Here is a 15,720-nt window from a genome sequence, read left to right as displayed (position 1 = left end):
ATGGAATAATACCCCACAAATGTTTTATTGTATTTTAATATGTTAATTGTTATTTTTAAATAATTTATTATAATAAATATAGACAATATAATAGAACTTAAAACAAAACCTCAAAACTAAAGATGTACAATAACTATAAATACTAACTAACTAAAAAAACTAATCCATGACATAATTAAAATTGATCTTACATTAACTACTAGAGCTTTTTTAAATAAAGAAAATGCTATTTATTTATTATTGAACGGAAATATTTTTTAACAAAAATCGAGAGAATAATGGTTTGTCATTCAAAATTTTAATATTTTTACCCTATTACATTAACAATCTTGAAAATGATCGTACCAAAATGCTGCTTTATTAATATATAATATATTGTTATTTACAAACAAACTACCTAATACATATAAACCTATGTAAGCATATATTGGGTACATTTTTGTCAAGGTTGCGGCTGCTACGCCAGAGCCAGAACGTTAAAACTCAGTCGAATGAAACTAGTAAAACCAAAAATAGTAACTAAAAGTAGACGACTGAGACAGTCGTTAGTAAGTAGTAACAAAATCAGTCGGACCGAAAACAGCGAGTGAAAACAGTCGGCTGAAACAGACACTAGTAAATAGTAAAATCAGTCGAATCCAAATTAGCGACTGAAACAACCGATATCAAAAATTAGTCAATTACTAAACAGTCGAGAGTCAATTTCAGTTGAAAGTTTCCAACGCTATTTTGTATCTTCCCCTTTCCTATTAAGCATATTTTTTATGTCTACTGGTTAACTTGTAACCCTTTTTTTTAAATATACTTGATGTTCAGTTTTCGAAGCAGTAGTTGAAATTAACTTTATGTATATACAATTTTAATACCTTCAATCGATTGAATATTACATGTTCAATAGAGTTAAATCATGCGAATATCAATAAAGATAGAAATATAATGTCTTTTTATTTGTTATTACCTTTTTTATTTATATTTTTTTAATTATATCCTTTAATTAATGGTATATTAAAATGAGTCTCATATTTTATAGGACAAATACAGATTGCATATATTGCAAAAGCACATTTTCAACGACATCCAATAGGAACGCCCATATACGAAAAAAGCATCCTACAGAAACTTTTCCAGGTTTTAAACCGTTGACTAGAAGAATTTTGTGCCCCTTATGCTCGGAAATGTTTATTCGTTATATTAATTTCTACACACATCTTTCTGAGATTCATGACATACAAGTTAATGTATCTACTTTGACGTTTAGAAATATTAAGGAATTTCATACTTGGCGAACACAGGATGGCAGAGAAGAAAATTATTCTTGTTGTTTAAACAAAATTACCAAAAAAGGCGTGAGGGAAATATTATATAGTTGTATTAGAAGCAATGTTAGAGGTAATTATTTTTTTTGTACAAATTGTGTTGCGATTGACCATCCCTTCGTCTTAGGCTTTGTAAGTAAATGTAAAATACGTCGACCGAAAGCTAAAGGTACTCAATACATTAATGGGGTTTGCCCGGCCAGAATATTTGCAAAAGTTCAAGTAACTGGTAACAATTAAATATATATTTTAATCATTCTATCGTTTAGTAATAATTTATTTTGACTATATTAAAGGTGTGGTGTCAGTTGAGTATGTTGAGACTCACGTGGGACACGAAGATGATGTACACTTCAAGAGGTTGACAAAAATCGAAGAATTAAAAATTAGGGATCAATTAATGGCAGGTGTTTCCATCGATGAAATATTACAGGAAGTTAGAACGGTTGAGAATAACACTTTGAGAAAAGTAAATTTATTGAGAAGGGAAAACATAAAACGAATTATTAAAACGTATAATATTAATCAACTATGTCCTAGTAATAAGAATGATACTTCGCGGAATGCGAAAAAGATTAAAAAAGAATCAGTTTTTATTTAGGAACATGTTTTTTTTTTAATTTAGGTAATAAAATTTTATAATAAAGTTTGTGTTTTGAATATTTCCTTTTGCATATGTTTTATATTAAAATAATAAATAAAGTAATGTAAACAAATTTAACAATAAATCTCTGCTTCGACACATAAGTAACAACCTTGTTTACTGTGTAATTTTATGCATTTAATATTGTTTTTTTGGATGGCAACATAACATAATCCTTAGTTGTTAAGCGTTATAAAGGACTCGGTAGCCAGAAAATCCACTATTCTGTCGAATTAGTTTTATGATAAAACATGTGTTATTACTGATCTTACACAGATTACAAAGATAAAAAATGTTTGGCAAAAAATTTATGTATGTTTTATTCAAGTTCTTCAAAACGATTTTATTCATATCATTTCAAACTTTATGACATAGGTTCCGTTTTGGTTACCTCGTTAGAACTTTTAATCCTTTTAAGCGAAAAGTCTCGTAGAGTCTGGTATAAATGGCAAGCAAAAAGCACTCAGACAGGGAACAGCTTCATGTTATACAGTGGACACATCAAAGCTTCCCAGCCAATCTCTCTTAATGTTTGTAGAGTTACTAAACCATCTGAACGAACTTCTATGAACTTCTAATCATTGAATAAATATTACTAGTGATATTGAACAGTGAGATTATACGTATTTGGAAATGTTGGACACAAAAACTACCGCGGCAGAAGTGACAGTAAAACTTAATATTCTCCTAAATAATACTGTTTCGGTAAAAACAGTACTGCGGAAGCTCCATAGAGCTAACATTCATGGAGGGCCTGCGATTGCGAAACCCTTTATAATGAAAGCCAAAGCTAAGCTGCAAAGAAGTGATTCGACCAAGTGGTAATACTTAGACTTTTCATAATTGGAAGAATGTGATATGGTCCGATGAACCATTGTTACATTGTTTGCTACAAACGGCCAGGTTTATGTATGAAGAATACCAAAAGAAGAATATCCTCCGTACTACCTGCTTTCTATGATATATAGCTGGATCTTTTATGTTTTCTAATGTCTCGATATTAATTTTTTTACTATGATTACTATACTCTAAGATGATAAAACGCTGATACATACAGCCAAAAGCATTCAATCCTGCTTGAAGAGGCATTAAATTATCATCGATCTTTCCTGGTCAGCACAGTTACAAGACGTCAACATCAATGAGCCGCTATATGGAATTTTAGACCAGAGATTTATTAGATTTTCATTTTCAGTATCATTGATAAAATTGGCAGATGTTTTGATACAAGAATGGGACAACATTCAATTGCAAACTATTCAGACGTTCTATAAATTTATTCGGCGAGGTTTTAAAAGCAATATAAATATATTATTATTAAACATATATTGTATATATGTTAAATATGCACATTATTTTGTGTATTTCTTGTATATATATTACAAAATTTTATTAAAAATAACTTTATACATTTTATGTTAGTAAAAGATATTCTTATACTTTCTTATATTCTATACTAGACTAAAGATACTCTACTACTATACTAAAGATATTCTTTAATAATGTTCATAAATAAGTAACAAAAACTTAACATATCTGGTATTGAATTCTGTACAAGCAGGTCCAATACCACACCATCCATGCCAAAACAGACGCTTAATTCAGGTTAATTTTAATGTATGGTAGTGTTCATACCAGATCTTATTCGTAGTTTTATTCTTTGAAGATGATAATTCAACAATAGTTTAGAATATCTCCTAAGTATTTTTTTATAATTACTCCTACTGGATTAAGAATCTGCCCAATGGGCAATAAGCATTTCTTATGGCTGTAATATATAATAACAAGCCAATTGAAAATTCCCCGGCCTGACACATAGATGGCGCTACTAGAATTAAATCCATATGTTTTTTTAGTTAGCCTTATTCCTCAAAAGATGCGTGTATAAATTTGACAGCTGTTGGATCATTAGTTTGTGAGTTATAGCATTTTGAGTGAAGCGACTTTTATTATTATGAAAAAAATTGATAAAAAGGAATTTTGCGTATTGATAAAATTTGCTTTTTGAAGGAAAAAAATACAGATGAAGCAAAAACTTGGTTTGATGCCGAGTTTCCGGACACTGCCCCAGGAAAATCAACCATCAAGGATTGGTATGCTAATTTTAGATGTGATAAAATGAGCACCGAAGACGGCAAACGCAGTGGAAGCCCAAAAGAGGTTGTTACCGACGAAAACATTAAAAAATAACAAAAAATGGTTTTGAATGACCGTAAATTGAAGCCGAATGAAATAGCAGTCACTCTAAAGACATCAACTGAACATGTACATCATATCATTCACGAATATTTGGGTATGACAAAGCTCTGTGTAAAGTTGGTACCGCGCAAGCTCACTTTTAACCAAAAACAACGACGAGTTGATGATTCGGAGCAGTGTTTGAAGATGATCAGATGTAATGGATGAAACATGGCTCCATCATTTCACTACGAAGTCCAATCGACAGTCGACCAAGACGACTGCACACGATGAACTCTCTCCAAAGGTGGGAAAATGCAACAGTCGGCTGGCAAGTTTATGACGTCTGTATTTTGGAGTGCGCATGGAATAATTTTCATTGACGATCTTGAAAAATGAAGGACCATCAGCGACTATTACATAGCGTTATAGGACCGTTTGAAGGACGAAATCGCCGAGAAACAGCCGCATTTGTAGAAAAAAAAAGTGCTACTTCACCAAGACAATGCACCGTGTCAAAAATCCATTAATTGGGCTTGGAATTGCTTCCTCATCCACAGTGTTATCCAGTTCTTGGCCGCCAGCAACTATTTTCTGTCCTCAGATCTCAAAAGAATGCTCCCTGGGAAGACATTTTCGTCGAATGAAGAGGTGATCGACGAAACTGAGGCCTATTTTGAAGCAAAGGACAAATGGTACTACAAAAATGCCATCGAAAATTTGGAGTGTCGCTATAATCAGTGTATCACGCTTGAAGGGAATTATGTTGAATAAAAATCTAATTTTGCCAAAAAAATGTGTTTTAGTATGGTAGGCCGGGGACTTTTCAATTGACCTGTTATATACATGACAAGTACAAGATCATTTGATTAAGTAATCTGAATGAAATATCTTAATTAGTTTGTTCTATTCTAAATAATAGTTTGCGCACCATCACGTCGCATATTTGACTGATTAGCCAAAGTTGATTAGCGTTACATCAGTTCATTACAGGCATATCATAGGAATATCGACAGGGGTCGGCAACACTTTATTTTGGAACCGTTGTATAATGGCTATATTACACATGCCATAGTTAGATAGTACCCTATAGTTGGATTATATGTAACCAAATAGGCCTAAGGATTGATTCGTATAGCAATACTTTGTTATCTTAATGAAAATTTGGATCTGCTTCCGATAAGCTAATACATTTTATATAGTTTAAGTCTAAGTTGTTTTCGTTTAGCAAGTATATACTTCCAGCTTAGACGTCGGTCCAAACACATATCAAGTTATTTAGCATCCTCGGCCTGGGGAAGTTGACACTTGATAATCACTGCTGGCGATATACTTGTAGAGTGAATGTGACATGGGTAGATTTTGTTACATTTACTTTAATACATCATGTCTTCAGGCACAGTTGTATTTTATCAAATTGTGTTTGGAGATTCTGTAATGCTATTGCTGTATCTTCGTGAGATGCTAAGGTGGCTGTGTTGCCTGCATGCGTTGCCACAGTGGTCATTTTTGTAGTCTGTAGTTCTGTGGGGTCTGTGGACCGTATACATTAGATACAGTATGGGACCCGGTGCCCTTGTAGGACTCTTCAATATATTAGATGTGATTCAGTCCCTTCATCGTCTTGTCTTATAGTGAAATGTCTATCTGTGAGATAAGATGTTAGTAACTAAATTTAACCAACAATATTTTTTGCCGTAAGCCTAAAATATGTCCACGATTGTAGCCAAACAATATCTTTTGGCATTTTGTTTGGAGATATTGTTTCATTTGCTTTAATACGCCATATCTTCAGCCACAGTTGTATTTTATCAAGGTATGTTGGAGGTTCTTTTATGCTGTTGTTGAACCTTCGTGAGATTCTAAGGTGGATCTGCATATGCTGCCACAGTGGTAATTTTTGTGGTCGTTAAATCCACTGTATATATTAGATACAGTATCGGGCCCAGTACATTCCCTTGTGGAACTCCTGAATATATTGGATGTAATTCAGTTAATTCATCGTCTTGTTTTATAGTGAAATGTCTATCTGAGAGATAAGATTTTAGTAAGTAAATTTGACCAACAACCTTGTGTCACAAGCCTAAAGTATGTCCTCGAATGTAGCCAAACAATATCTTTTGGCATTTAAGTCCTTATTTATTATATATTTGTTTACGAGTCTATGCCCTTGTTCTATAGTCCCGTGCTTATTACGAAACCCAAATTAATGTTTTAGAATAATCTTTCTTTTTTCTGTTATATTATTAAGCCTCTTTATGTATAATTTCTCAAAAACTTTCGAGATTATCGGTAGTAAACTTATAGGCCAGTGGGAGATGACACGTTCTGGTGTTTATAAGTTATATAGAGAGATTTTAACAAATTAATTGCATTTTTAACAAGAATCCATATAATTCAATTAAAAACGTAACAGTAGTGTTTTACTTTTTAGGGATGACATATCTCTGATGCCAAAACAAGAATCGAAATCCGTTAGATACACGTGTGCAAGCAACAAAGATGAACGACTTGTAAAATGTCCTCAGTGTCCCCGAACTTTTCGTCAAAATTATAAGCTTAAGAGTCACCTGACCTGTCATCAGATGGATAAATCGCTGACTTGTTCTGTTTGCCAGAAGCAATTCAAGAAAATATCGGCTTTGAACCGGCATATGAGAGATATCCATGAAGGCACCCAGAAGTTTAATTGTGAGGAATGCGGACGTGTGTTTAATAACAAGAACAACTACAACGTTCACAAAAAGAGACATTTTCAGGAATATGTTGAGCATTGTGACTACTGTAATGTGGGTTTTGTGACGAAAGCAGAATATCGAAGACATTTACAAAGGAAACACGCTGGTAAGAAATTCGTCTGTGATACTTGCGGGAGGAGCGTGTCCAGTGAGCGTCAGTTGAGAGAACACCAGAAAATTCACGAGGAGAATTACGAGGATACGTACTTCAAAGAATGCGGAGTGTGCAAGAAAAAGTTTCGACACCTCAAGAAACATCTACGAGAGTTTCACGAGGGTAACGGAAAAAATTACATCTGCGACCTGTGCGGGAAAGAGTTCAGGGGCCAAAGTGGGTTAAAAGTGCACCTGATGATTCACCGAGGCGACAAACCTCATCAATGCAGTTTATGCCAAAAAAAGTTCTATTCTAGGCAGTATCTCACTATACACTTACGCACCCATAGTGGCGAGAAACCTTTTAAATGTGAGGTATGTGGGAAAGGTTTCGCACAAACACCACCCTTGAAGGTCCATATGAGGACACACTCTGGCGAAAGACCATACAAGTGCGATCTATGCAGCCTTAACTTAATCTCACGACAGTTGCTGAATTTTCACAGAAGAAGTGTTCATAAAATTGTCGATAAAATATAATACATGAATAAATATGTTTTGTCTTTTAATGTACTTTTAACTATAACTCGAATTACTGACATCATAAAATTTAAGACATTTTTTACAATTTAATTTTAAAATGTTATAAATTAGTTACCAATAGTTTTTATTTAAAAATATGCAACTTTACAACATATTACAACTAGTTATTAAATACAACTATTTAGTAATTTTTCCTTCATACTGTCTTAAAATGGTGTACTCCATATAGGTTTAAAACACACATAATTTAACTATACTAGTTCAAAGTGTGTTTGTATTTTCAACCTCCGGGTAGGCCCATTGTTGATGAACAATTCTAGTATTTGAACGTTTTTATGTTAACACAGTCCCACTTTTCACATTTTTCGACCAATTTGGCCGATTGAGCTTATTTATTACTTCAACAATAGTTGTCACTTTTTACTAATGTCAATAATTTGTTCTTTCCTTCATTATTTCTCAAGATTATATGGCTCTGCAATTATGCATGAAAGTGAAAATAGATGGTCAACACATGTTTTAATAGCCCATTTCTATTCCAGGCAACTATTCTATCAGTTGGCTATTTATTTATTGGCTTTGACACCTGCCTTATAGCTAACTTATCCATTTTTATAACATTGATTGAAACTTATTATTTATTGAATCATTTTATCTATTGTATTTGAATAGTTTTAGAAACACTAGGAAAGTTCTCTTGGGCTTTTTCCATTCGTTTTTTTTTCTTGCGCTTTGGTATGACTAAAATGACACACATGTTTCTAGCTGGCTTGGTTGGCGCAGTGGTAAAAACGACAGGATAGTTCTCCTGTTGTTGCGGGTTCGAATCCTGCGGGGGCATGGTCGTTAGGTTTGTAATTGTTTAATATTTCTGATGGTCCTCAAGGCAAGAGTGTAAAATCCGACAAGGAAAATGATCACAATCACGCCAGTAACCAAGCTGAATAAGACCTGATGGCTTCAGGGATGATCTCCAGTCGATAGACTTAATACCAAAGACCGTGGTTAACACTAGTTCCAGTCTAGTTCAATCCTAGTTCGTAAAAATGAGACTTAAAATATAAGAAAAGGAACATACATGTCACATGTGTCGTTTTTAATTATTTACTTGCTAATGTATATGAGTCAATAAAGCTGATTAGTTTTTGTGTTAGGTAATAATAATTTAATTTTTTAAGATATTTTTTTCACTATCATTTTAGTATCGAGACATTAATACTAACAAATTTACATTAGCAGTTTTCAGGATACGATAAGACGTCGTACAAGTGAGGGGTCTTAATTTTTATAGTTTTATTTTTTAACATTTTTCTAACGGTGTAAGTAATAATTCCTCTCACATATTACTGTTTTAATTATTGATTTTTATTTTAGATTTTGGATGGCCATAGTTAAAGGGGAACCGGTAGATTACTCGACGGTGCCTAAATCGGCCATTCAATGTCCTCAATGCGGAAAATCGTTTAAGAAACGCTACTTTTTAAGACGGCACATGATCAGTCACACGTCCGAGCGACCATTTAAGTGTCCCAAATGTTCGAAAACCTTTAAAACTGAGTACAGTCAAACGCAGCATACGCTGAAAATGCACGATACAAGGAAAACGTTTCAGTGCGACAGTTGTCAGCAAACGTTCATGTCTCAGCACAGACTCTATATCCATACATTGAGGCATACCAACGAGTACGTGGTGAAGTGCGAGTTTTGCGGACAGGGCTTCTTCGACAAATATCAGCACAGATTACACTTGGAGTCAAAGCACAGTGAAAATCAAAGTATTTGCGTGGTATGTGGTAAAAGCATGTCCACGAAATACAACCTGAAAATCCACATGAACATACATCAAAAACGAGAGGAAAAAGCACCCCAAGCTTGTCCGCATTGCCAGAAAGAATTCAAGTTTCTCAAAGCTCACATCCGTCGAGCCCACACCGACAAACCGACGCTAGTTTGTGAACTATGCGGAAAGAGATTTGCTGGAAAGGACGGCTTGAAAATCCACCTGATGATCCATCAAGGTATCAAACCCTACCAATGTCAGTTTTGTGAAAAGATGTTCACACTAAAAGATAATTTAAAACAGCACATCCGGACACATACAGGTGAACGTCCTTATCAGTGCACGGAATGTGGAAAGCGTTTTTCCCAGAGATCTCCGCTGAAAATCCACTTGAGGATACACTCAGGAGAGAAACCTTACGACTGTGAATTGTGTGAAGCAAAGTTTTCGTCGAAAATGGTTCTAAATACTCACAAAAAGAGTGTTCACAAACTAGTTTCATAAAAATCAAAGACAATGCTTCCGCGAGCGAAAAAAATGATAATCATGCAGTAGATTTTGTTTAAAAGTACTGCAAAATGTTAGCCGGATTTTTCGTTACTATATATTGAATTACACTTGGTGTATAATGTATTCACTTATGTTTTCTCTTTTATATTTTATATAGATGTTTATATATTTATTCACGAATTAAATTATGTATATATTTAGTCATGGTTTGTTTAAAACTAAAACATTTTAATAGTCCTTTGTTCCTCACCTTCTGTCATTAAAATCGTCATTCTATAAATTGTATTAGTTTAGTAACTCGCAACAGAGTGCTAGTTCCTTATATTTTTTAATAAGAGGGTTGCCTTTTATATTTCGAGATTATGCAAAATATAGATTTAAATCGGATATTTTGGAGAGGTGGTTTTTCGCAGTTTTCTACGGATTTGTTTGGCTACATTGACGTCCATCGGCGTTTTCACGATTCGAATTGTTCTATAATATGTTTTTTAACAAATTTTTTGAATATCGTTAATCAGGTTCAGTAATCATTGCTTTTATGTGCCAGAATGATCACAAAGGTATCATATGTTTCCCTACAGTCATGATAAGCCGTTCCTACAATGCATCTGTTATCCTTTATTGGCGTACTATTAAGACCTTAAGAAGGTACATCTTGTTTTCTTTCTGAAAAATAATATATTTCTGTCAAAAAATCAATCTGGCTTATCAAACTGTGTTCATATTTAGTTGAAATATTTTTGCTAGTGCTGTGATTGTTGATTTTCATTGATATAGAAATTTATTTATTAATTTTTGACCTTTGTTTTTATGTAATTTTAGTCATTAGACAAAATTGTTTTATTTCATATTTCATTATAGATTATATTGTTTATGTTTATCAGTTGTTGGTTCCTTTTATCAGCCTCTAAATGACATTGTCGAATAAATTTTCAAATGTATTAATTTTTAAATTTACATTTGTCCTCAATGTCTTTTTTATGCTCAAAATACAGCGTTTCTTACTTTACAAAATATTGTTACAGATAAAAACTAAAATAAAATTTGTTGAAAATAAATAGCTTATTTTACGACAGAATCTTGGAATAATTTCTATTTTTTTTAAATAATTTTCTGCCAAGGTACGTATGTACGAGTATAATGGTATCAATACTACGTAAAATTTATTCGAACTTAATTATTAGAACCAATAAATGTTTGTTTACAGTTTTAGCAACTAATTTTGTAATTATTTATGTATTAAAAAAACATTAGTTTCTATATATCTGAATTGATTCTGGTGAAGACACTAATATTTTTTTAAATTAACCTGACACTTTTAAGTATACATCAAATATATCTTAAATTTTATCGTTTTATTGCTCATCATTGTTATAAATTCATGTTGTGATAGTTTTGACACTACATTCATAATTTTTTGTCTCTTATCTCATTATTACAATTGCTGTCGAAAATAAGTCCATTAGTGTTACATTTAACTACTACTTTGATCAGTTTAAAGTTATCTACTTGACAGAGGTTGTGTAAGAATCATATCTGAGTTATGGAAAGAATAAGCAATGATCAATGAACTAATGAAAGTTACTCAGAGAACATTTTTGGAAAAAAATCATTTAATAAAGTGATCAAATATACTTTAAGAGCGTCGTGATTATTTAACTAGTATTATGAAATATTATTTAATAGTTATGTTAAAGTGAATATTATATAAAAATTCACTTTAGATCATAAATCATAGTATAATTTATTCTGTATATTTATTTAAATGGCCACTATTCATAATTATTATAAACATTTTAGGTCAGACTACCTCAACAAGGAACGAGAATCTCCTAAATCCACAGAAAATGAGTTTGCTTGCACTCAGTGTAAAAAAATCTTCAGAAATTCGAAATTTCTCAAGAAGCACCTGATCTGTCATGTGGATGATCGCCCGTTTGTATGTCCGATATGCAGCAGAGCGTTCAAAAGATCGCACGAGGTTAAGAATCACGTGACCTCCGTGCACGATCAAAGCAAAAAGTTTCACTGCAATCAATGCGACAGGATATTTAAAACGAAACACGGATTCCTAGATCACATCAGCAGGCATCTGAAACAGTTTGTGGCTAAGTGCGAGCATTGCGGTAAAGGCTTTGTAACCAGACAAGAACACGATGCCCATGTTTATAAAAAGCACAACGAGAACAGGGAGACGTTGGTTTGTTTCATTTGCGGCAGGACTTGTGTGGATAAAGCGTCCTTGTCCAGTCACTTGAAAACTCACGATAAAGATTATCACGTAGAGAAGTTCTCGTGCGAGTACTGCGGAAAGAGATTTGCCCAGAAACGCGGTTTGGATCATCACTACGTGAGGATACATAAAGATGGTGGCGAGAAGTTCATCTGTGATCTTTGCGGGAAAGAAGTGAATTCCAAAAGGAGCCTGAAAGGCCATATGCTGCTACATCAAGGCATCAAGCCCATGAGATGTCCACACTGCGAGAAATGTTTTGCGCTTCAGAGTACCTTGAAACAGCACATATTAACACATACCGGTGAGAGGCCACATAAATGCTCGGAATGCGGTAAAGGCTTCACTCAGAGGGGACCATTGAAAGCTCATATGCGAAGCCATTCCGGTGAAATGCCGTACGTCTGTGATATATGCCCCAGTGCTTACCCAACCAAGGCCCAGCTGACTTGTCACTTCAAAAATAAACATAACAGAGTGTAATGGATTTATTTTATAATTAAATATAGTAAACAAGTCAGTGAGGTAAAATAATATATAGTACACTACTGTTCAAAAGTTTGCAATAAAAAGTAATGCAAATAATGCAATTAAAATAAACGACAATAATACAGCTAAGTCATGACTGATTAATTATAAGGTTAACGTTTACCTAAAGCTAGTTAATATATTTTATTATATTTTATATATTTATAATATTCGGAGCCCAGTATCTTCCGCTGTAATAAGCATCTTTTCTTTGCTTTTCTGTCAAATTCATCCCTTACTAATTCCTTCTCAGACATAGGTCTGGTGATTGTGCTGCCCACTTCATTTACTCCAGGAACTCCTAACAAAATTTTGCGAATGCTTAGGGTCATTATCTTGTTAAAAAACAAAACTTGGACTCTAGGTTCACTTTAGAAGGAATGAAAGGAAAAAAAATCCTAAAGTATTTTCAGATAGATTTCTTTGTTCAGATTTCCATCCATAGCACCAGGCGAACTTTTATGTCTCCACTGCAGTCGGATTTCATGTATTAGAAAACTGGAAATTGGGTTTTCTCACCCTTTATTTAAAACAGCGGCTATTCTAGGCATAGTTAAACCACACTTTGTTTTGGATAACATTACAACAAACTTTTCTTCCTGTTTTGTTGTAGATTTAGAACGTCCAGATCTCTTCCATTTTAGTGTAAAAGTATAGTGAATAATTTTGCATAAAACTCTGACTTTCTGCAATTTAGCGCCTAACATTTTATACGGTTATAAACTATTGCATGAACGTCACATAGAGCACTGTATTCTAAACTAACGTGTTTTTTTTTGAAATTTTAAACTCATATTAAAAAATATAATATGTTCATTACAAAATTAAAGACTAAAACCGCCAATTCTAAGAAATCAGCTAAATCTAAGAATTTGATGGTATAGTACCTTTGTGATTATAAACACATGTCGATCTTTTTTTAAAATGAGGATGGGAAAAGATTTATTACAGCATATATGACAACTAAAAATAGGTTTCCAAACTTTTGAACGATAGTGTATATTGTTACAACTTTTTTACTATTTGTTAAGTTTTCTCTGCACCTACTACATTTTTATCATTTGTACGAATAAAATAATAAATATTTTTTTTAAAGTATAACATAATTGTTTATGTAGTTCACCATTGTTTAAACACAAAGCCAGACAATACAAAGATAATGAATTTTATTATCAAGTCTAATTAAATATAATTTCTTAAACGGTACTAATACTATAAAATAAATCCTGCAGAGTTATTAAGAAAATATTTTATGCTACTTTATGAGACAATGTGTTATCACAATGTTACATAATTTCTCGGTATTTTACAGATTATATGTACAAAGTATCATTTGCAGTCGCAATTTTTAAACCATGAGTTGTTTTTTGTTTTTCAATATATTGATACATATTTTGAAGCTATGTTTTTTGATATATTTTAACTATTGAAGAAATAAAAAATTGGTGGCGGCATTTGGGTTCTGCTTTTCTAATTTAATGGCAGTCATCATAGAGTTCCAACCATCAGAAATGTACATTTACATCGTAGATATTTCCTCTATCTTCATGTATTTGGCATTGATACAGGAATTCCTTAGAAATTATCATAAAAAATTCTGTTTGAATTATCAGGAGCGTTCTTACTAAAAATTCAATAGCTTATAGCATTTAAGATATTTGGTATAATGGAGTATAAAGCCATCATATTCTTTACTATAACGGTATTACCAGGACTAACAGCTGTTGAAGGAGAATCAGCTCTTTATTTCTTTTCAATAATAATTGGAATTATTCAAGGACTGAAATTAGTTTTTCAGATACATAAATCGTAGTATTCTTTCAATGAATATTTATTCAATTAGTTCATTTTCGAACGCTATTCACCCAAATCTAATCTCAAAAGCCTAGACTGTTTTAAAAGCATTGTTAATTGATACACTTGTTTTAAATATTCACAATTAACTGCAACAAAACGTTTTCTTATGTCTTGGTATAATGTTTAAAACGTTAGAAGTTCTATATGTTGTTAATTGTAAAATACATTTCTACACGTGAATTAGATTTATATTTTTATAGATATGATTAGACATACATTTCTACATTCATATTATTTTACTAAGAATAATACATATTAAATACATCTACACATAGTCTTTTCTAATAGGAAGTACTCCTAATAAAGTCAATTTAAACAATATCATCGTTGAAGCTTATATTTGATTTGTCTTATTAACGTTAGTTTATTATGTTATGCCTTTAAAAGTTGAAATCCAATGAATTTTTCTTATTTAAAAATTTTGAAGTAAAACTTAACTCTAACATTGATAATAAGCTTCATTAACGACCAATTAGAAAAAAACGAATTGATTGATGATTTATCTTTTTTTAAGGTTATTTGTTGATGTCAAGGACTATAATGAGGACCCTTTGGGCAATCAAACCGAAGGCATATTCGAGGAAAAGTTTGAGATCCTTAATCCATCCAAGTTTAACATATACCCTTGTTCTCTTTGTCAGAAAGTTTTTAATTCTAAACGAAAACTGACCGCTCACCAAAAGAATGTCCACATCTCCGGACGACCGTATAAGTGCGCCAAATGTCCGAAGAGTTTCAAGTGTTCCACCGGTTTGAATCAGCATCAGAAAAGCCACAGTCCCAGGAACAAGATTGAGTGTAATATATGTTTAAAGTCGCTGTCCACCAAATTCTCCTTCGATCTCCATATGAGGCGACACAACAAGGAATACGTGACCAAATGCGAACAGTGCGGCATGAAGTTCATCTCGAAAGGCGAGTTGAAGCTTCACACCGACTCGAAACACGAGCGAGCTTTTCTCTGTATCGAATGCGGCAAGAGATACTCTAGCAAGTACTCGTTGGACTACCACATGCAAACCCACGATCCCAATTTCAAAAAGGTAGTGTACAAGTGCGAGAAATGCGACAGCAGTTTCGATACTGAACGAAACAGAAAACGACATATTCTGAAGTGGCACAGGGACTGCCCACGAAAAGAATTCATCTGTGATTTATGTGGTAAAGTACTCGTTAACTTGGAAAGCTTTAAAATTCACATTCTGGGCCATAACGGCGCTAAACCTTTCGAATGTGAGTACTGCGGAAAGAAATTCCTGCGAAGAAATACTCTAAAATGGCACAGAAATACTCATACC

The 15,720-nt window shown here is 33.0% G+C and overlaps 2 protein-coding genes across 2 annotated transcripts in view; both read left to right on the top strand.

Annotated features, from left to right (window-relative positions):
* LOC143198704 (uncharacterized) overlaps nucleotides 1-15,720 on the top strand; it is a 237,424-nt gene that overhangs the window by 113,304 nt on the left and 108,400 nt on the right. The gene's annotated exons all lie outside the window — the stretch shown is intronic.
* Nucleotides 8,754-10,004, top strand: LOC143199041 (uncharacterized). The gene is made up of 2 exons (XM_076408763.1): nucleotides 8,754-8,833; nucleotides 8,889-10,004. The coding sequence occupies exon 2, from the start codon at nucleotides 8,896-8,898 to the stop codon at nucleotides 9,796-9,798; it is 903 nt and encodes a 300-aa protein (XP_076264878.1). The 5' UTR covers nucleotides 8,754-8,833; nucleotides 8,889-8,895; the 3' UTR covers nucleotides 9,799-10,004.

This window comes from Rhynchophorus ferrugineus, unplaced genomic scaffold, assembly GCF_030347505.1.
Source record: "Rhynchophorus ferrugineus isolate W39M unplaced genomic scaffold, kcgeb_rfMv2 rfM6, whole genome shotgun sequence".
NCBI lineage: Eukaryota > Metazoa > Arthropoda > Insecta > Coleoptera > Curculionidae > Rhynchophorus > Rhynchophorus ferrugineus.
Note: the sequence above shows the minus strand (reverse complement) of the source record. Positions and strands in the feature narration are given on the sequence as shown.